Source organism: Oncorhynchus mykiss, chromosome 7, assembly GCF_013265735.2.
Source record: "Oncorhynchus mykiss isolate Arlee chromosome 7, USDA_OmykA_1.1, whole genome shotgun sequence".
NCBI classification, from domain to species: domain Eukaryota; kingdom Metazoa; phylum Chordata; class Actinopteri; order Salmoniformes; family Salmonidae; genus Oncorhynchus; species Oncorhynchus mykiss.
Window position 1 is genome coordinate 30,795,396 of NC_048571.1, and position 23,317 is coordinate 30,818,712.

The 23,317-nt window shown below is 41.6% G+C and overlaps 1 protein-coding gene across 4 annotated transcripts in view; it reads left to right on the forward strand.

Moving 5' to 3' along the window:
• Nucleotides 1–23,317, forward strand: part of LOC110527647 (protein MTSS 2) — a 121,234-nt gene that overhangs the window by 61,813 nt on the left and 36,104 nt on the right. For all 4 annotated transcript variants that reach the window (XM_036983140.1, XM_021609056.2, XM_021609060.2 and 1 more), the window contains exons 5-6: nucleotides 8,012–8,103; nucleotides 8,214–8,288. In XM_036983140.1, coding sequence (XP_036839035.1) covers nucleotides 8,012–8,103; nucleotides 8,214–8,288 — 167 coding nt within the window. The remainder of the gene's footprint in view (nucleotides 1–8,011; nucleotides 8,104–8,213; nucleotides 8,289–23,317) is intronic.

Genomic DNA, 23,317 nt, shown 5'->3' on the forward strand with positions numbered 1-23,317 from the left:
CGTTCGGATGCCAAGCAGTTGCCATATCAAGCAGTCATTCAGCCAGTCAAGATGCTCTCGGCAGTTGTAGATCTTTTTGAGGGCCCATGCTAAATCTTTTCAGCCTCCTGAGGGGGAATAGGTATTGTTGTTCCCTCTTCACGACTGTGTTGGTGTGTTTTCTGATAGATTTTTTGTGATGTGGACACCGAGGAACTTGAGGCTCTCGACCAGCTCCACTGTTTCCTGTAGTCCAAAATCAGCTCCACACTGCACCACACTGCCAGGGCTCTCATTGTCGTCGGGGATCAGGCCTATGACCATTGTGTCGTCGGCAAACTTAATGACCACCTGGGCGGGCCCGTCAAGAAGTCCAGGATCCAGTTGCAGAGTGAGGTGTTCAATCCCAGGAACCTAAGCTTAGTGATGAGCTTCTGGGCACTATGGTGTTGAATGCTGAGCTGTAGTCAATGAACAGCATTCTCACATTCCCTTTAGTCCAAGTGGGAAAGGGAAGTGTGGAGTGCAATAGAGATTGCATGATCTGTTGGGGTTGTATGTGATTTGGAGTGGGTCCAGGATGATGGTGTTGATGTGAGCCATGACCAGCCTTTCAAAGCTTTTCATGGCTACAGATGTGAGTGCTACAGGGTGTTAGTCATTTAGACAGGTAACCTTGGTGTTCTTGGGCACAGAGACTATGGTGGTCTAATTGAAACATATTACAGACTGGGTCAGGGAGAAGTTGAAAATGTCAGTGAAGACACTCGCCAGCACATGCTCTGAGTTCACATCGTGATAATCCATCTGGCCTTGTGAATGTTTACCTGTTAAGCGCTTACTCACCTCATCTACAGACAGCGTGATCACACCGTCATCCGGAACAGCTGGTTTCTCACTCATGGTTCAGTGTTGCCTGGCTTGATGCAAGCATAGAAGGCATTTAGCTGGTCTGGTAGGCTCGTATCATTGGGCAGCTCGTGGCTGGTTTTCCCTTTGTAATCCGTGATAGTTTGCAAGCTTTGCCATAACCAACAAGCGTCAGTGCCATTGTTGTAGAATTCGACCTTAGTCCTGTATTACATGAAGGTGACAAACCATTCTCTGATAATGTTATATCACAGAATAATACTGTATATTTTTAGAATAACTTTTGGCAGCGATTACAGCTGTGAGTCTTTCTGGGTATGTCTCTAAGAGCTCTCCACACCTGGATTGTGCAACATTTACCAATTTTTATTATTTAAACTTTTCTTCAAGCTCTGTCAAATTGGTTGTTGATCATTGCTAGGTAACCATGTTCAGATCTTGCCATAGACAAGTAGATACCAAGTAGATTTGTCAAAACTGTCCACTCAGGAACATTCACTGTCTTATTTGTAAGCAATTATAGTGTAGATTTGGCCTTGTGTTTTACGTTATTGTCCTGCTGAAAGGTAATTTCATCTCCCAGTGTCTAGTGGAAAGCAGGCTGAACCAGGTATTTCTTCTAGGATATTACCTGTGCTTAGCTCTATTGCGTTTCTTTTTTTTATCCTGAAAAACTCCCCAGTCCTTAATGATTACAAGCATACCCATAACATGATTCAGCTACAACTATGCTTGAAAATATGGAGAGTGGTAATGTATTGGATTTGCCCCAAACATAACACACTGTATCTCAGTGCTTTGTTGAAAATAGGATGCTCTGTAAATTAGGTTAGTGTTGTGGAATTACAACAATGTTGTTTTGTGCTGTCACAAGCATTACTGTTAACTGTTTTAAAGTCACCATTGGCCTTCATGGTGAAATCCCTGAGTGTTTTTGTATTTATTAACTATCCCCATTAGCTGCTGCCAAGGCACTGATTGTACTGATTCTACTGCTTGCATCAGATACCTGGTGTGGAATAGAGTTCCATGTAGTCATGGCTCTATGTAGTATTGTGCGCCTCCCATAGTTTGTTCTGGACTTGGGGAAGAGACCTCTGGTGGCATGTCTTGTGGGGTATTCATGGGTGTTTGAGCTTTGTGCTAGTAGTTTAAACAGCCAGTTCGGTGCGTTCAGCATGTCAATACGTCTTACAAAAACAAGTAATGAAGTCAATCTCTTCTCCACTTTGAGCCATGAGAAATTAACATGCATATCATTGTTAGCTCTCCGTGTACATTTAAGGGCCAGCTGTGCTGCCCTGACCTAAGTCCCTCTTTGTGGCACATGATCACACGACTGGACAGAAGTCCAGGTGCGACAAAATTAGGGCCTCTAGGACCTGCCGTGTTGATAGTGTTGTTAAAAAAGCAGAGCAGCGCTTTATTGTGGACAGACTTCTTCCTATCTTAGCTAGTGTTGCATCAACATGTTTTGACCATGACAGTTTACGATCCATGGTAACTCCAAGCAGTTTAGTCACCTCAACTTGCTCAATGTCCACATTATTCATTACAAGAGTTGGTTGAGGTTTAGGGTTTAGTGAATGGTTTGTCCCAAATACGATGCTTTTAGTTTTTTAAATATTTAGGACGAACTAATTTCTTGCCTTCCATTCTGAAACTGACTGCAGTTAAGTCTTGCAGTAATTTCACTCGCAGTAGTAGCTGACTTTTATAAAGTGTTGGGTCATCCACATACATACACACATACATTCAAAGGCATGTCATTACTAAAGATTGAAAAAAGTAAGGGGCCTAGAAAGCTAGTCACAACTTCGCAGGAGAGCCGTTTGAGCATAAAACATTATTTTTTTTATCAAAATGCGTTTTTTGGGGGGGCTGAAATGCCTTCTCGACCATGTGAACTTTCATGTGCCTTAATAACAATATTGTATACCATCTGTAAATACGAATAACATTGTTAAATTACAAGCCTTGTTGGTTAGTGGAGTGTAGTGGAGCTGCGTAAGTGTTGCTCTCCACTTTCTGGAGGATCAAGTTTTGAAATCAGTGGATTTAGAGTATGATAGCTAAAGAGATGGAGAACACCTATCTCCGGATTACATCTTCAAACTAAGGGCAACCGTGGTATGGCATTCCTGATAGGGAGACGTGCCCATCATACATGATGATAGTCCAGCGTTAGCTAGCTACATTTTCAGATATTACACATTTCTATTTTGACAAAGTGGTTTCATTTCAAGCTAACATGTACTGTTAGCGAGCTAGCTGATGTTATTATTTTCCCAGAGCCATTCGTTAGCTAACGTTAGGTGACGTGTGTGATCTTAAATGTTGTTTACCTAGCTAGGTTCATTGTTTACCTAGCTAGCAAGCTATATGCCTTAAGCTGGCGTGTACTGTTAGCTAGCTAGCTAACGTTAGCTGGCTGGCTCCCTAGCTGACGTTATTATTTATATCCCAGAGCCGTTTGCTTTTCTAGGTAGAGCCTAATGTTAGCTAGCTAACATTGAACCTGGTTGATTAGCTCACAGCACTGTGGCATTGTTGGCACTATGTTCATTGTTGTTTAACTAGCTAACGTTAGCTGGCTGACTTGTTAGCTAACATTATGTGACCTGTGTACAATACCTGTTGAGTATGGCCGGTGTCAGTAAAAGTCTACAAAAAAGCGTAATGAAATTGTTGCTAACAGAGCTGGGTAGGCTGTTTTCATGCTATCCAGAGGTAAACAAATCATCGGCCAGAGCGCTAAGTGCGCTTCGATACCTAAACAAGATGGTTGGGGCTAAAGCTTAGGGTGAGGGTGTGAACGATGCTGAACGGGTGTAGACAAAGAAGAGCTCTCCAGTAGGTACCAAAACATTCAAAAGGCCATTTTCTCAAAAGTGAGGTTACAAGTTTATTGACTTTCAAAGAATTACTTTCCCATTGTTCCTCAAAAAATGCACTGTCTGGTATACCATTTTGTGTCTCTGAGTCTCTACTTTTATCCAATGTAATAAAAAAATTAAAAAAAACACAATTTCACATTTTGCTACATAAGACCAAATCCAGGTGGTGAGTGTCAATTATTTCACCTCTTTCACAATCACTTTTCAGAATTCAAAATTACAATGCTTGTCTTTCATAATTTGGTCAGTTGTACTTGGATGTGTAGTGTCAGCGTTTGTTGCTAGCATGTCATGCCTAAGTTTGCTGACCTTGCCAATTAAATTTTTTTAAAATCTGTGGGTTTTATGATGAATGAGCAATGATTCAATGAATGATGGAGTTGAGTTTGCCTTTATGCCCAACATTTTATTTAAGGTGCTCTAATGCTTTTTACTATCAGTCTGTGTCATTTATCTTTTGTTTAATGGTTTAGTTTCTTCTTGTTTTTATTCAGTTTAGTCACAGGATTTCTCAATTTTAAGTACGTTTGAAGCCAGACTTATTTACCGTTCCTCTCAAAACCATACCACTTTTTAAATTCTACATCAATCCATGGAAATAAGCAGTTTCATAAATGTTAAGTGCAGTGTCTAGTTGCTCCTCATTACACACAACAGACCAGCAAATAATCTTTACATCATCAACATAAGAATCGCTACAAAACCTTTTGCATACCTTATATTAGGCCCAGCCTTTGGAACTTTGGTTTTCCTAGATATGGCTATGGATTTGGATACTGCTTTACAACAGATTTCTGCAGCATTAGTAAAGATGTGATCAATACATTTCATTCATGTGCTGTTTGTAAATACCCTGGTAGGTTGACTGATAACCTGAACCAGGTTGCAGGCACTGGTTACAGTTTGAAGCTTTTTCTTGAGTGGGCAGCTTGAGGAAAACAAGTCAATATTAAGGTCACGAGAAAATATTCCCCTCTGTTGATATCGCATACATTATAATGCATTTCTCACACATTGTACAGATTCTGACTGTTAGCACTTGGTGGTCTATAGCAGCTTCCCAGACAGAATGGGCTTTAGGTGAGGCAGGTGAACCTGTAGCCAAATTACTTCAACACTATTTAACATATCCTCTCTAAGCTTAACAGGAATGTGGCTCTGAATATAGATCGCTACACCGCTTTCTGTAGATGTTATAACCATGTATTGCTACCACTGTATTATCTAAGTGAGTTTCGGAGAGAGCCAGAATATGAATGTCATCTGTTACTAGCAAGTTATTGATTTCATGCACCTTGTTCAATGTGGGCTATTGTTTGCACTTTTCTGCAATGCTTGATTGTTTTTATTGCCTTACTGGGAAGCTTATCAGAAGAAGACATGACAGTGTTATGTTTATATATTTGTTATTTATTTTTGAGTTGATAGTGCAGTGATAGCTGCACACAGTGGACTTTCTACTAGTGCACACCACCTCAGTGCTAACAGTATAAATCTGGTTCATAGGCACATGATTGCTGTATACATTAGCTGTAGGAATGACAAAGGCATTCAGGGGAGTTAGAGGGACATAAACTAGGTTACTTACATTGTGACTGCCAACGCCCATAGGATAATATACATTTGCTACAGCAGTATGGCAATGCAGTGACACAATGGTAGGGATTATCTAAACTGGGCTATCTAATTCAGGAGCCAAGATTATTTTGATATACTCCGTTATTCCTGTAGAGCATTTTCTGTTTCCAGAAGGTGTCAAAGTTTCCCATAGAAGTTATTCAAAAAGAGCTACAGTAATAACCTGCTGAATCCTTCACACCTGCGTCCCAACGATGGTACCGGACCTGAAATAATTGGCCACTTTCTGGAATCTTTCAGAGCTAGAATCAGTTCTTTAAAATTCATTTTCAGCTGTTCTGAGCTAGCCCTCTTAATGTCGGAGGGATCCCTGCAGAGGCACGGTGGCGACACTTCCATCAGGCCAGAGCGGCGTCCGGCTACTGGGGTCGAAGAGAAAGGAAAAAGTAGGCGGGCGTAAATTCCCAGTAGCTTGTGTAAGTTCGCTACTTTTTTGTTAAGAGTAGCTACTTCGCCCCTATAGTCCTCTGAAAGCAAACAGTTGCTACATTGAAAGTTCAGGCTTTCCACATTGTCCCTGAATAAAGCAAAATTAACAACTCCTGCAGCGTTGAAAATGTTTTGAGGCTATAGGGTAGCTAGCCTAGCTAAGCTTGCTGGGCTTCCTTGTCTCAACTTAGCCATGTAATTCTCTCTTGGACATCTAAAACGTCAGGCGAATAAAGCACTTCCTCTGGCAACTGAGTTAGGAAGGACGCCTGTATCTTTGTAGTAACTGGGTGTATTGATGCATACCATCCAGTGTAATTAACTTCACTGTGCTCAGAGATATTTAATGCCTGCTTTTTATTTATTTTTACTTTTATATTTTTTTTATCTACCAATGGATGCCCTTCTTTGCGAGGCATTGGGAAAAACTCCCTGGTCTTTGTGGTTGAATCTGTGTTAGAAATTCACTGCTCAACTGAAGGGCTTTACATGTGTGGGGTACAGAGATGAGGTAGTCATTCAAAAGTTATGTTAAACACTATTGCAAATTTTTACTCCTGAACTTATTTAGGCTTGCCATAAGAAAGGGGTTCAATACTTATTGACTCAAAACATTTAATAAAAAAACGACATAATTCCACTTTGAACATATGAAGATTGTGTGTGTGGGCCAGTGACGACATCTCATTTAAATCAATTTTAAACTCTGGCTGTAACACATTAAATTAAAAAAATCAGGGATTGTGAAAACTTTCTGAAGGCACTATATCGGGCATTCCTCCAGAAACCACAGCGCACTGTCCCTTTCTAGGATTATGACCCTGGCTAACTCTGCAATTAAAGCCCAAGTGGATAACAGCAGGCTCGTCTCACGCTCCCCTTCTATCCTGAACCCAATTTCCCCTACATACTTCAGCCCCAGCAAATCCATTCAGGCTCTGCTTAGGGTCCCTTCTGTTGCTCTCAGTGCACTGATGAAACAGACAAATTAACATTTTTTTCCAGCTCTAAATCACCCTGAGAATTGATTGTACTACAGCCAGTGCTCTCTCGAAGCCTGAGACATGGCTATAATGGTACTTCGGCTGTGGATGGATGAGAGATTGGATTGTTGCTCTGGTACCGTTTGCACGGTACTAAGCCGGGCCAAGCTCTGCTGAGCTGGCCTGGTTACACATTAACCATAGTTACTGGAACCATGCCCGGAATTGACAATGTGAAAATAAAATATCAGAGCCAGCAGAGTATGGTTCGGGTCAAGATGGTACTGTGAAAAGGGTGTGCCTATACGCTAGCCCAGGCTGCAGCCTACTTTCCCCCTCTTCTGAGCTGCTACTTTAGGATAATTTGCTAGCTTTTTTTTTTTTTTTCACTCTTCATTTTTATTTTTATTTAACGAGGCTCACTATACCTGAAGTGAAAGTTTTGAACACTGTTGCAGATTTAGGTTTTGCTGTAAGTCCTGGCAGTGTCTCGTTCCATATTTTCTTATTTCTCCCTCTAATTTCCATCAGACATGGTTCATTGTCTTTATTTGAATGGATTTCACAATGTCAACTCGACTGCCCAGCCTCAGTTGAAATTAACAAGGACTGACACCAAAATCCCAATGATCCCATTGACCTTACTGTACATAGGCCCAACCCAGATAGGGGCTCAGCTCTGAATAGGCTGTTAGACAGTAGAGGGAAGGGAAACGAACAGACTTCTGATTTAACCTATAAGATTTATTACTAAGATTTATTATAGTCATCAGCTTGGCCTAGTTTTCACCAGTCACCCTGTGTGTTGGACGCAGTGATGTGAAAGTGTTAACAGTACCATCTCACAAGTTTAAACGCATTGTGTGCTAACCTGTCATGGCTGATCAGCTCAGACTTCATGACATGGAGCTATGTCGGGAATGTGAAGATAGGAGTTCACCGCCTACCTGAGACTATGCTCAGTCTAATTGCTTTGCTTCCCAAGCTATGGTGTTTAATTTTGATGACCTGGTTTATCTAGTTTATGACCACCCGCCTATCAATAACAATTACGCACATGGATCGCTCATCGACCTGAAAAAAGCTCCGCTTTGTTTCCATTGATAATTCAGAATTTGATGAAGTTGAATCGTATCAACCAGTCTGTAGAAGATTCCAGGTGAACCACTGTATTTTTCACTAATGTAACGGCTGGTCTATTGGCTTCCACTGTAGGGCACTAACAGATACCCTGATCAACCCCCTGGAGCTGAAGATTGAGGAGTGGAAGAAGGTGGCCAGTCAGTTGGACAAGGACCATGCCAAAGGTAGGAGACCGTACATACACAAATAGGCATACATACATACAATTATGACAAGTCTGAGTTATCCGACTCAGTTCACTGAGACATAATCTCCTCATTGCTTCCCAATGCAGAATACAAGAAGGCCAGAGCAGACATAAAGAAGAAATCCTCAGATACAATCAAGCTGCAGAAGAAGGTTAAGAAAGGTAAGGGTGTCTGTTTCTAACTCTCTAAGTAATGTGTGATGTGACACTCTCTCCCAGATAAGAGAGAACACCCTTGGCAATGTGGCCTAAGTGTTTGGGGGGTGGGGGAGGGGATTACACCTAAATAGAAAGTGTGATTCTGAGCAGTGGAATAGTCATTACCGAGGTTCAGGTTACCTTAACACAGCTGGCTTTGTGAAAGGAGACAATGTGGTTTGTCCACACCCGCAGCTGTTACGGTGCCCCTCTTCGCCAATCCATCTCACCACACCTTCAATGTTCCTCTTCCTTACATGGTATCGTTTCAGCCAGGTTATGGTTGTGTAGCTCTAGCTGAGGTCTCCGTAGTGAGAGGCTGTAAAGATAAATACATTTTTCCCAGATGTAAAATTCAATGACAATAACAACAATCTTACCTTGTTAGTTAGCAAAAAGCTTAAATGCGATAATCCACCTCCCCATTATGACATTTATATGCATAGCCAGTAATGATGTCATGACTATCGCAGATCTGCTGCTCTGAACTATGAATTGAGCTTCAGTCTTCTTTGAGAATTGAAGTCTTTGTGCATTCCTCAAGTGTTGCTCTACAAGACCACACCATGACGACTGAGAAAGTTATTGGTATCGCAAAGCAGTACTAGCAAATGAATATATGGATACCCAGGGCTCCAGACTGCGACCATTTAGTCACATTTTATTAACCGTGTGACTTGGCTGTGCGAGTAAAGTTTGTATTGGTTGCATAGATACGAGCTGCACATTCTACAAGCTAATCTCACTCCAAACTTCAAAATATTTTTGGCTACTAAAACCATGATTTGGTCTAACTGTATTCTGGGGCCTTAGTGTCAAAAAGTGATGAAACCGTTAAGTAGTGTATTAAAGCATCACATTTTGTAGTGCTTCTCTTTGTAATGTATTAATTGATATTAGAAGAGGTGCCCAAAACTGGCACGCACTCATTTTGCTTTTTACATTCTCCAATATACTGAATCCGATTTTGGAAAGGTGATATTACTCTTGAATTTGTTGCCATATACAATACAAATCTTGTGTATTTGTGACTAATGGACCAGTATTTATCAATGTACCATTATATTCCATAAGTTAACCTGCATAAAGTAGCAAAAATGGCCTTACAACACCAAACATCTACATGTAAACCATTCAAAAACATGTTTTTAACTACTGCATGAATCACCTTAACAAATGGATTTTGAAAGGTTAAAAATATGTTATCAAGCTTAAAAATAAAAAATGCCAAAAGACCCTAGATGTTAGTGCCTTGAGAAAGTATTCATACCACTTGACTTATTCCACATTTTGTTGTGTTACGGCCTGAATTCAAAATTGATTAAATTGATCCATCCTCAGTTTTCTCCTATCATAGCCATTAAACTCTAACTGTTATAAAGTCACCATTGGCCTCATGGTGAAATCCCAGAGTGGTTTCCTTCCTCTCCGGCAACTGAGTTTGGAAGGATGCCTGTATCTTTGTAGTGTCTTGATACACCATCCAAAGTGTAATTCATTACTTCACCAAACTCAAAGGGATACTCAAGTTCTGCTTCTTTTTTTGCCAATCTACCAGTAGATACCATTTTTTGTGAGGCGTTGGAAAACCTCCCTGGTCTTTGTGATTGAATCTGTGTTTGAAATGCACTGCTCAACTGAAGGACCTTTACAGATAATTATATGTGTGGTGTACAGAGATGAGGTAGTCATTCAAAAATCATGTTTTACACTATTGCATACAGAGTGAGTCCATACCACTTGTGGGAATTGCTAAGCACATTTTTACTCCTGAACTCATTTAGGCTTTCCCATAAGAAAGGTGTTGAAGACTTATTGACTCTTTCAACGTTTCAAAAAAGATTCCACTTTGATTAGCAATTCAATTTTTAATTCAGGCTGTAACACAACAAAATGTGAGGGTGTGAATAGTTTCTGAAGGCGCGCACACGGTACATTATCTAGCTAATTTATTGAGAACATAGGTAATTTACAGAATTACTTTTAACTGGAGATGGTCATTCTAATATAGGCTTTTACAATATGCTACAACAAATTCTAGAACATTGTTCTTGAATTTGACAGACTAACGATTTTTGTCTATTGAACAAAGAACTAGAGATTTTGGGCTGTGTTGAAACATTAGTCTTTGGCACCCTGGCACTGTAAATGCTTAACCTGAGCACCAGTTGAAAAAGCTTTGCTTCAAGTCCTTATGAAACTGTGCAATGTTTTTTTAATGAATTGTTTCATACATTGTTAGCCCAGAAAACCTTAAGTGTTATTACATACAGCCGGGAAGAACTATTGGATGTCAGCACTTACCAGCACTACGACTTTTCCAAAGCGATGCATACAAGGCCCTCCCCCGCCCTCCTTTTGGCAAATCTGACCATGACTCCATCTTGTTGGAAAACAGGAAGCATCCGTGCTTAGGTATATCCAACACTGGTCTAACCAATCGAATTCCACGCTTCAAGATTGCTTCAATCCATATGTTTTGGGTAGCCTCAGACAATAACATTGATGTATACACTGACTCGGTGAGCGAGTTTATAAGGAAGTGTATAGGAGATGTTGTACCCACAGTGACTATTAAAACCTTCCCTATCCAGAAACTGTGGATTGATGGCAGCATTTGCGCAAAACTGAAAGCACGTACCACCGCATTTAATCATGGCAAGGCGAACGGAAACATGGCTGAATACTAACTGTGTAGTTATTCCCTCCGCAAGGCAATCAAACAAGCAATGCGTCAGTATAGAGACAAAGTGGAGATGCAATTCAGCGGCTCAAACACAAGACGTTTGTGGCAGGGTCTACGGACAATCACGGATTACGAAAAGAAAACCAGCCCTGTCGTGGACATCGACATCTTGCTCCCAGACAAATTAAACAACTTCTTTGCGCGCTTTGAGGACAATGCAGTGTCAACAACACAGCCCGCTACCAAAGACTGTGGCCTCTCCTTCTCCTTGGCCGACATGAGTATAACATTTAAACGTGTTAACCCTCGCAAGGCTGCCGATCCTAGCCGCTTCTCCAGTGCATGCTCAGACCAGCTGGCTGGTGTGATTATGGACATATTCAATCAATCCCTATCCCAGTCTGCTGTCCCCACATGCTTCAAGATAGCTTTCTTGGGACAGGAACAATGGTGGCCAAGGTAACTGAACTAAATTACTTTCGCCCTATAGCACTCACTTCTGTCATCATGAAGTGCTTTGAGAGACTGTCAAGGATCATATCACCTCCACCTTACATGACACCCTAGACCCACTCCATTTTGCTTACCACCCCAAAAGGTCCACAGACGACGCAATCGCCATCACACTGCACACTGCCCTATCCCATCTGGATAAGAGTAATACCTATCTAAGAATGCTGTTCATTGACTACAGCTCAGTATTCAACACCATAGTACCCTCAACTCATCATTAAGCTTGAGACCCTTGGTCTCAACCCCACCTTGTGCAACTGGGTCCTGGACTTCCTGACGGGCCACTTCAGGTGGTGAAGGTAGGAAACAATCTCCACTCCGCTGATCCTCAACACTGGGGACCCACAAGGGTGTGTTCTCAGCCCTCTCCTGTACTCCCTGTTCACCCACAACTGCGTGGCTATGCACGCCTCCAAATCAATCATCAAGTTTGCCGACAACACTACAGTGGTAGGTTTGATTACCAACAACGACGAGACAGCCTACAGGGAGGAGGTGAGGGCCCTTGGCGCGTGGTGTCAGGAAAGTAACCTCTCAATGTCAACAAAAGAGATGATCGTTTACTTCAGGAAACAGCAAAGGGAGCACCCCCCTATCCACATCAACGGGACAGTATTGGAGAAGGTGGAAAGTTTTAAGTTCCTCGTGTACATATCACCGGCAAACTGAAATGGTCCATGCACACAGACAGTGTGCTGAAGAAGGCGCAAAAGCACCTCTTCAACCTCAGGAGGCTGAAAAGATGTGGCTTGTTACCGAAAACCCTCACGCTTTTACAGGTGCACCATTGAGAGCGTCTTGTCTGGCTGTATCACCGCCTGGTACAGCAACTGCATTTCCCACAACCACAGGGCTCTCCAGAGGGTGGTGCGGTCTGCACAACGCATCACTGGGGGCAAACCACCTGCCCCCCCCCCCCAGGACACCTACAACACTCGATCACACAGGAAGGGCAAGAAGATCATCAAGGACAACAACCACCCGAGCCACTACCTGTATACCCTGCTTCCATCCATAAGGTGAGGTCAGTACAGGTGCATGAAAGCTGGGACAGAGAGATTGAAAAGCAGCTTTTGTTAAGGGAGGGAGGCAGCTGCCTACCTTCAGACTTGATATCATTGGCCACTTTAATAAATGGAACACTAGTCATTAATAATGTCACTTTAATAATGTTTACATATCTTGCATTACTCATCTCATATGTACAGTGGGGCAAAAAAAGTATTTAGTCAACCACCAATTGTGCAAGTTCTCCCACTTAAAAAGATGAGGCCTGTAATTTTCATCATAGGTACACTTCAACTATGACAGACAAAATGAGAAAAAAAATCCAGAAAATCAGATTGTAGGATTTTTAATGAATTTATTTGCAAAATATGGTGGAAAATAAGTATTTGGTCAATAACAAATGCCGAAAAATATTCCAAATTAGATCCATAATATCGACAAACATGGCAAATGTTTTTTTATAATCAATCCTCAAGGTGTTTTTCAAATATCTATTCGATAATATATCAACCGGGACAATTGGCTTCTTAGTAGGAGCGAGAGGAGCAATGGCCGCCTTTGTCTATTACACACAAAGCACTCGGAGAGCCACCAGCTGACCACTGACGCAATGTTGTCGTTCACGCTAATTTTTCAAAATAAAAGCCTGAAACTATGTCTTGTGACTGTAGACACATTAGGGAAGCCATATAAAAAGGAATCTGGTTTATATCCCTTTCAATGCTCAATGGGGAGGCATAGGAACGCACAAGGCTTCAAAATAAGAGTCACTTCCTGATTGGATTTTTCTCAGGCTTTCGCCTGCAATATCAGTTCTGTTATACTGACAGACAATATCTTTACAGTTTTGGAAACTTTTAGAGTTTTCTAGCTGAACCATTGCAACCCCTTGGTCTGGATTTGGCCACTTTCACATTGTCAATCATTTGAGAAAGTATCTCTTCTCCAAGAAGCCATTCTCAATGGAGAACACCCCCCATCCCTCCCCACAACACAGGCTGCACTGCTGCAACATTCAAACCGAGCAGTCTACCAAACAAGCATTTGGTCAACAAGTCTGAAACTATAGAATCCACCTTCACCAGAAATATTTGGAGGGGCTAAAACAGTTTATACCTGGACATCTTTAAGGACACTCTAAAGGCTGCCAAAGGTTGCCCCTCTGATTTCGGAAGGGTCGATGCCACGATGCTGGATTATCATGCACTGCATTATGCCATTGTGATAGAACATGTGACCCAGGGCGCAAAGTATTTTTCTCCACTAATCAATCTGCTACATCTTTTTGATTCTTGGAGAATAAAACTGATGAATGCCTCAAGTTCAACTGTCATACCCCATCAGAACCCAAAATATAAGCTTGTTTTACTCCAATGTTTGCAAACAAAGTAAAAGTACAGCCTCAAAACATTGTTAAAACTTTCATTTTTGTATCATATATGGTCAGTCCTTGCATCCAGCCCCATCCCGCTTTTTACTGAAACAGGCGTGGAAGACACTTTGTTTCAACTTCTGATTGCCGCTTCAAGGTTTACACCTTATGTATTATTACTTAATGTTATGTTATTCTATGAAAATGTCACTTAATGAGCTATTTTAAACATGACTAGGGCCATTTATAATTCTGCTTCCTGGTTAAGTTTGCAATGACCACTGCTTCTAGGATTTTTTCATATTCTCTGAGGGGTGTTTGTACCAAATGTCATCTGTTGCATAACAGTTTTATTGTCAAATACCAGCTATTATGGCAGGTATTTTGAATTTTTTGCAATAACTTACATCCTGGTTACGTTTGAAATGGGCCCCCCTTCTGGAATATTTGTACCACCACGTAACATTTATTTTCTCTAAGACCTCGGACTACCAGATGGTGAAGCGTGATTCATCACTCCAGAGAGCTTGTGTGGCCTACCACTTTGCGACTGATCTGTTGTTGCTCCTAGACGTTTCCACTTTACAATAGCCGTACTTTCAGTTGACCGGGACAGCTCCAGCAGGGCAGAAATTTGACAAACTGACTTGTTGGACGGTGCCACGTTGAAAGGAATAGTTTTGTGTATATATAGGGTATTTGATATGGCTTTGAGATACGGAAAGAAAATATAGCTCCGTTAAAATGTCTTTACAGACGAGTGGTTTTCTGCATTGGAAAGGCACAACCACAGACCCAAAGCCATGCTCTGTTTGTTTCTATGGCAGAGGCTGTGGTGTAGCTAAGCCTAGATCCATAAGAAGTAAATGACTCTGGCTAAGCCTAATCAGACTTGCCTGTGCTAATGATTTCCACAGACCAAGTCAAATTATACAAATTACTTCGCTTGTGATGCGCGCCCCTCAAATGATAAATGTAATAGCCTGAGCATACTTGACTTGAAACAACGATACATTAAATGGAACATGGTTACATCTGTATTATCTGACCAGCACTAGTGCTCCCAAGATAAAATTCCATGGGCATTCCACAGGTCACATTTAGAAGTGAGTGTTCAAAAAAATTATCAAAATGAGGAAAAGTTTTACGGCACACCTGAGATTCTCAAGGCCCATCAGTTGGGATCCACTGGCCTAGGTAGCCAAAACTACTTCTTTTTTTTAGCACATTGAACTTACTTTTAGATCAATACATAGCTACCAGCAGTGGGTATTATGTTTAAAGTTAGCAATCTAGCTAATATGTTTTGAGTTTTCTCTTACTCAGGTAGGGAATTAGCCCCAAATAAATTACCGTATGATATTAGTGCACAATATGTAGGCAAATTCATCTGTATTGAACAAACAACAATATTCAGAAAATTCAGTAAAATAATACAACCAAATATTAATGACAATCACTGGATTAGGTAGCAACAAAATCTTGAATAAAGCATTCCTGCATAGACATGTTATTTTTTGAATGCAGTCTCAGTAGTCTATTACCTCTAATTTAAGCACTGTGAATTACTTTATAAGATGATAACAAATGTTTTCTATTGCGTGGGGGTGTGACCAAATCATGGGCTGGTGCCACCCACTGAAAAAGTTATGGCACCAGTGCCACAAGGGAAAAATATTAGTCTGGAGCGAGGGATGACAAACATACAGTGCCTTCAGAAAGTATTCACGCCACTTTAATTTCTCCACATTTTGCTGCTACCGCCTCGCTCAAAGTACGGCCCCTCTCCCTCCTCGTGCATTATCCACTTAAATTCATTTTCTGCTGGTTCCCTCACTCTGATTGGACCGGGTCGAGAACCTACCAGGTCTTAATGGAATGGGTCTAGTTGTCCTCCGGTCCTTTCGGAATGGGTCTATCTATCTCTAATAAATTATGCATATCGGATCCGGGTGGGAAAGCCCCAGGTCCATTTTGGAACGGGCCCAAGTTGAAGACCTCTACCCTGAACCCACAAACCCTCACAATGCTGGATTCTAACTCCTCTGAAGTCCGAAGGTGTTTGACAACTCAAGGCCGGCTGATATGATCACCATCACGCCTGAACTGAATGAATACTTATTGCCTTCCCTGTGCTTTTTTACTGTTTCTTGCGTTTTGTGTCTTCTCTCTCAGTAGCGTGGTCAGTCTGTTGGTCCCATGATTCTTCTTGGCAGTGTACATCTCTCGCTCCCTGCCTAGCCCTAAAAAGGATTAATTGAGGGGCGTTGAAACGGAGCGCTTCTCTGGAAAAAGAGGCTAATGGTCGGGCGAGTTTCAGCAAATGACCCCACCAGCATAGTGTAGTAGCAGCAACAGCCAAGACTCACTGTCAGAGCGATAGAAATAAAGTGTCCATTTAAGGAAGGCCACGTTATAGTTCAAGGCTTTGTCTTTCTAGGATGAGTCTCTGTCACATGCAATGTTTAAAGACACACTGACTAGTTAACTACTGTCCTTTTGAAGTTAAAAAAGAGACGCGCAGTAAAATCCAACAATGTTTAGCCCTGACTCTTGAACTCCAGCATCATTCCTCTTGTAGAAATAGGCCATGTGTCTGAATGAGCCATGAGGGTGAGTTGTACATCAGCTGGGTCAGGGTGCCCTTTAACCGCTCTCTAATCTCTTTGCTCCTCTAACCAAACTAGCTTCCTTAGCCACGACCTTGGTTTACAGCCAGGGCCAACCATGGGCCGCTTTAAATTGGCTTGCGGTCTGCTTTTGACCTGCAGGCCGTGAGTTTGAGACCCCTGGTTTAGAAGGTCCTCTCTTTATAGCCCAAAGACCAGTGCCATGATGTTCATCTGGGAGAGGAGATTTAAACCAGGTTATGTTTCAAAAGGGAACTGTCTGGATGATATAACATCTAGCCTATTGTAACGAGTGCGCTGAGAGTCCGTAGATTAGGTCCTATTGAATTAATTTCAATTGAATGAATTTCAACTTCGTAGCCTTCGCTCCCCACCCGACATTTAAAAAACACGACGGAGATCATTGCCGCCTTGAATTATGCAGAGATGGGCATCATGAAGGTCTCATCATTAATTTAGTTTGAAAGGGGAGAAATTGTACTTTACAATGGTATTGATATTGCAGTTGATCTGGAAGTATTACGTTTTTTGGGCGCAAAAAGAAGGTAAATTGTACGGACCAAGGCGATGTACAAAAGGGAGTTTACGTTATTAGTTATGAGTCGTCAAAATATTGGAGGCTAACTAGGCTAGCTACCGGGCTAGCTAAGCTTGCTCGCTAGCTTTAAAGTTAGGCTATAGTACATTTTGGGTATAGCAAACAAAGCTAGCTAGCTTGGCTTGTGGTACTAGCAAGCCCCATTATGGCCGACTCTATCAAAGTTGTACTGAACAACACTGACTCGTAAAAAGAGAGCTTATATTGCTAGCCAGCTACTGACAGCAAAGCCACTAACTCATTTGTCATTTGTCCTCCTGGTTCAGATTGTGTTGGCTGCCGCTGCCACTTGATCTTGGAGGTTCTGAAGAATGTCTCCAGCACCCCTCTATCTGTGCGTATAAACTTCGATGGTCTGTCACACACACATGATCCATGGGGTCTGAAGTGACCTTCTCCAGTAAGAACAGTCCGCAGTCGAATTTGTTGCAGCACAGACATTCCTCTTCTGTTGGCGTGGCTGTACAGAACCCGCATAGGTGCTCACTACCAGTCGGCGTCTGACTGTGGCTCCCCAGGTTCAGGAGTGGCGGTTGTAGCGGCCGCTGCTTGCTGGTCTCACAATTCTTATTCTCACTGTCTCAACTCTTCTTCAGTGTATACTCTTCTTGGAAAAAGCAGCCACTGTAATTATTTAGCAATCTCAGACAGACATTGCACAGTAACATAGTTCCCGTGACCCTGTAAAAACTAGTACCGCCAGCGTTTTGAAAAGCCTAACTTTGAGGGTGGGAACACAATTGGACAAGGAAGTAGGGCTCCTGTCAGGCTGTAGTCTTTTCAAAGTCATGGAAAATGAGTCAAACTAGATAGAGCCATTAGACTTGTTCATTAGGAACATCGTTAAGACAAGGGCAATCATATCTACTCGCTGCTAGCGTGATGGTGCAATCAGCAAAACTCACATGCCACAATAATTGCTACAAAACATGACTCCGTTCATTTTTAGATTGGACAGCAGGTTCAATCAACCGATGGCGTCATCGGTTTAATTCTGCACGAATATTTAAAATACCGCTATGGTGCATAATTATGTCTGAAATACCTCACTCACAATTTGGGAGACTGATTTGATTATTAGGATCCCCATTAGCCAATGGTAATGGCGACCGCTTGTCTTACTGGGGTCCGACACATAATGAAAAAGACAGACAAAAGACTTTACAATTTACATTTCAAAAACATTAACGTGTGTGCGTGCATCAGTTACACATACATGTCAGTACATACACTGTATATAGACTTTTTGTTTTCTTTTTTCTATTGTTATTGACTGTTTTGTTTTACTCCATGTGTAACTCTGTTTGTATGTGTTGAACTGCTGTGCTTTATCTTGGCCAGGTTGCAGTTGCAAATGAGAACTTGTTCTCAACTTGCCTACCTGGTTAAATAAAGGTGAAATAAAATAAGTAAATACACACAACCAATAGGTCACATGGTGTTGCTTTATTATGTTTATTTGGTTTGCTGTTCACTTGCTCTATATGAGATCGAAGGGAGTTCTATACACTCATGGCTCTGTATTATTACTGTATGTTTCTTTGAATTTGTTCTGTGACTGTGAAAAGACCCCTGGTGGCATGTCTGGTGGGTAAATGTGTGTGTGTCAGTTGACTACGCAAACAATTTGGAATTTCCAAGAAATGAATGTTTCTTATAAAAACAAGAAGTCATGTGGTCTTTACTCAACATAGCCAAGAGAGACTGGCATGCATAGTATTAATATTAGCCATCTGATGACAATAAAGATAAAGTTGTGCGCTCTGTTCTGGACCAGCTGCAGCTTAACTAGGTCTGTCTTTGCAACACTTGACCATATGACTGGACAATAATCAAGATAAGATAAAAGGAGAGCCTGCAGGACTTGCTTTGTGTAGTGTCAAAAAAAACACTTTGGTAGTGGAATGACTTTGGCTTCCCTCCAGGCCTGAGGACAAGGCCTTTCCTCTTGGCTCGGATTAAAGATATGACAGGAGTGGCTATAAAGTCAGCTACCATCCTCAGTAGCTTTCCATCTAAGTTGTCAATGCCAGGTGTCATTATTGATCAATAACAATTATTTTTCCACCTCTCCCACGCTAACAAAATTACAACTTAATGTTTTTCTTTCATTATTGAAATGTTTTATGCATGAGTAGTTTGTGATGAATCAGCCATCTGATTTGATGAAAAGGTGGAGTTGAATTTGTCTTTCTGCCCATAATTTAATTTAAAGTGCTCTGTTTTTCCATCATTCTTTACATCATTGATCTTGGCTTCATATACAGTTTCTTCTTTTTGTTGAGTTTAGTCCCATAAATTCTCAATTTGCAGTAAGACAGCCAGTCAGATGTGTAGCCAGACTTATTAGCCACTCTTCCAACTATAAAATTTGTCAATTCCTCAGTAATCCATGGAGCCTTAATAATTTTAAGTTGGTTTCTTAACAGGTGAATGCTTAGCAATAATTGGAAGAAGCAATTTCATAAATTCATTTAGGCTTGGGGATAGAAGCTGTTCAGGAGCCTGTTGGTGTCAAACTTGATGTACCGCTTGCTGTGTTGAAGCAGAGACAAGTCTATGGCTTGGGTAGCAGGGAGCTCAGCCACAGTGAATCACAGGGCTGTCCGCACCACCCTCTGTAGCGCTATGCGATCCAGGGCTGAGCTGTTGCCATACCAGGTGATGCAGCCAGTCCTAGTGGTACAGCTGTATTATTTTTTTAGGATGTAGGGGCCCATGCCAAACCTTTTCATCCTCCTGAGGGGGAAGAGGCACTATTACACCTTCACGACTGTGTGTGGGGACCATTTTTAAATGACTTGGAAAACAAGGAACTTGAAGCTCTCGTCCTGCTCCACTGCAGCTCCACTTGTAACCGAAAGGTTGCAAAATCAAATGCCGAGCTGACAAGGTAAAAATCTGTCGTTCTGCCCCTGAACAAGGCAGTTAACCCACTGTTCCTAGGCCGTCATTGAAAATAAGATTTTTACCTTGTCAGGTCATGGATTTGATCTTGCAACCTTTCCAGTCCAACGCTCTAACCACTAGGCTACCTGCTGTCCAAATGGATGGAGGTTCTGTGCCTTACTCTTAGATCATCATCTCCCAAGGGAGTTTGACTGTGTTACTTATGTCCCTCGTTACAAAACCTCAGAAGCACCCAGCATCACACTCTGACTGTCTTTCTCACTGGTCTGCTTCTCTAGCTTTGTCCTGTAGACAGGGGTGATCTGGATAGCGTTGTGGTCAGAGTTGGAGATCGGTGGTTTAATACGGGTGGTGTAGGAGTCTGATGTTGACATAGCACTTGCCCAAAATATTCCCCATCCTGGTGTTGCCTTCGACGATTTGGCAGAATCCTGGCAAGCACTCAAGGCTACACTGGTTGAGGTCTCCTAGTATTATGACTGGTGTGTCTGGGTGTTTTTGCTGGCAAGCATGGTTGAGGTCTCCCAGTATCATGCTTGCCAGCAAAAACACCCAGATGCACCAGTCATAATACTGGGGGACCTCAACCAGTGTAGCCTTGAGTGCTTGCCAGCTCCCTGTTCATACTGACGTTGAGGGAGTGGTTGTTGTCCCAACACCACACTGACCACCTCCCTGTGGCTGTCTTATCGCCAGTGATCAGTCGTTGTCGCGTCGTCAGCAAACTTGATGTTGGAGTCGTATTTTGCCAATCAGTCGTGGGTGAACAGGGAGTACAGGAGGGGGACTAAGCATCACAGGTATTCCTCTTATATAGTTGGTTGAGGGCAGTGTGGACTGCAATTGAGATTGTGTCGTCTCATGAATCTGTTGGGGCGGTATGCAAATTGAATTGGGTCTGGGATATTCAAGTTGATGTGGCATAACCAGCCTTTCAAAGCACTTCATGATTACAGATGAGTGCTACAGGGCGGTAGTCATTGTGGCAGGGAGCCTTAGTGTTCATGGGAACAGGAATGATGGTGGTCAGTTTAAGACATGGAGATTACAGACTGGGACAAGGAGCGGTTGAAAATAACTAAATATGCCTGCCATCTGTTGTGCGCATGCTCTGAGAACACAATACCGTCTGGCCCCGTTGCCTCTTGCACCCAGCTTCCGTGTTTTCCTCTACACTGTGGAATGTTGGAAACGCATTCCCAGTGTCATTTTATTTTCAAAAGCTTGCACTCCGAAAAGCCCAGCTCTGCCTCCCAAATGGCACCCCATTCCCTATGTAGTGCACTACGGCTCTGGTCAAAAGTAGTGCACTTCTGTATATGTGACCGACCACCGTGATTCAGTCTTATGTAGCAAAATTTGAAATTGTTTTTTTTACATTGGATTAAAGCAGAGACACGGCTACAAAATGGTATACCATACACTGAATTTTTGAGTAACAATGGGAAAGTAATTCTGCTTTCCCATTGTTGTAACCTCAATTTTGAGAAAATGGCCTTTGAATATTTTGGTACCTACTGGAGAGCTCTTCTTTGTCTACACCCATTCAGCATTGTTCACCCTCTTAAGCCAGCCTCACCCATCTCTTTAAGGATTCAAATGTGACTATTGTAGTAAGACTATTGTAGTAAGACTATTGTAGTAAGACTATTGTAGTAAGACTATTGTAGTAAGACTATTGTAGTAAGACTATTGTAGTAAGACTATTGTAGTAAGACTAAAAGTAGTAGCCTACAATAAGGAAAAATTCCAGGTAAACTAAGTGTCTAGATAAAAAACAATATGTTGCAAATATTAGATGACGCCTATCCAGACACACTTGTCTAAATTGATGGGTCATGTGAAAGAAATGCTATAAGCCACAGCCACATCTTGTTAACTTCTTTAGGGTAGGGGGCAGCATTTGGAATTTTGGATGAAAAGCATGCCCAAATTAAACTGCATTCTTCTCAGGCCCAGAAGATAGGATCTGCATATAATTAGTAGATTTGGGTAGAAAACACTAAAGTTTCCAAAACTGTTAAAATAATGTCTGTGAGTATAACACAACTTATTTGGCAGGTAAAAATCTGAGAAATACATTCAGGAAGTAGGATTTTTTTTGTGTAGTTTTCTATTCAATGCCATTACAGTATCCATTGACTCAGGACTCAAATTGCAGTTCATATGCCTTCCACTAGATGTCAACAGTCTTTAGAAATTGTTTCAGGTTTGTATTCTGAAAAATGAGGGAGTAAAAGCAGTCGGAATGAGTGGACCCTGCCGGGTCAGAGCTTTTTCATGCGCGCGACCAAGAGTGCCTTGTTTACTTTTTTATATCGACGACGTTATTGTCCGGTTGAAATATTATTGATTATTTAGGCTAAAAACAACCTGAAGATTGAATATAAACATCGTTTGACATGTTTCTATGAATTTTACGGATACAATTTGGATTCTTTGTCTGCCTGTTGTGACTGTGTTTGAGCCTGTGGATTACTGAGGAAAACACGCAAACAAAATGGAGGTTTTTGGATATAAAGAGACTTTATCAAACAAAAGGAACATTTATTGAATAAATTAATGTCTTCTGAGTGCAATCATATTAAGATCATCAAAAGTAATTGATTAATTTTATATCTGTTTCTGACTTGTGTAACTCTTCTACTGGTTACTGTTTGTAATGATTTGTCTGCTGGGCTATGTTCTCAAATAATTGTAACGTAGGCTCTCGCCGTAAAGCATTTTTTAAATCTGACACCGTGGTTGGATTCACAAGAAGTTAATCTTTAAACCTATGTAAAATAGTTGTATCCTTTCTGAATTTTTATAATTAGTATTTCTGTATTTGAATTTGGGGCTCTGCAATCTCACTGGAAGTTGGTCAGGTGGGACGCTAGTGTCCCACATACCCTAGAGAGGTTAAGTGGATGGGTCTCTACAGAAGGTGTAAACAGTACAGCGAAATGGTTACTTGCATAGTAGAAATATCAGAAAGATAGTGTCAATATAAATAAAATATACAGTATGTACAAGAACAATATCAGTGATAGATGGGGAAGTTATATGCATATAATCAGAGGCAACGTGGGTGAGCAGCGGCATAAAAAAATTGTGGCAGCAATGTATTGTGTTAGGAGAGAGTCATTTGAATAAAGGCACTGCAGACGATGCTGATGACTGGTCCATCTGAACCACGCATGAACATGGGTAATCTGTATTCGGAGAGCCTGTTTCTGTCCTGCCCTTGACTTTGGTGCGATGTCCATAGCCTCTTTTTCGCAAAACTTCCTGATG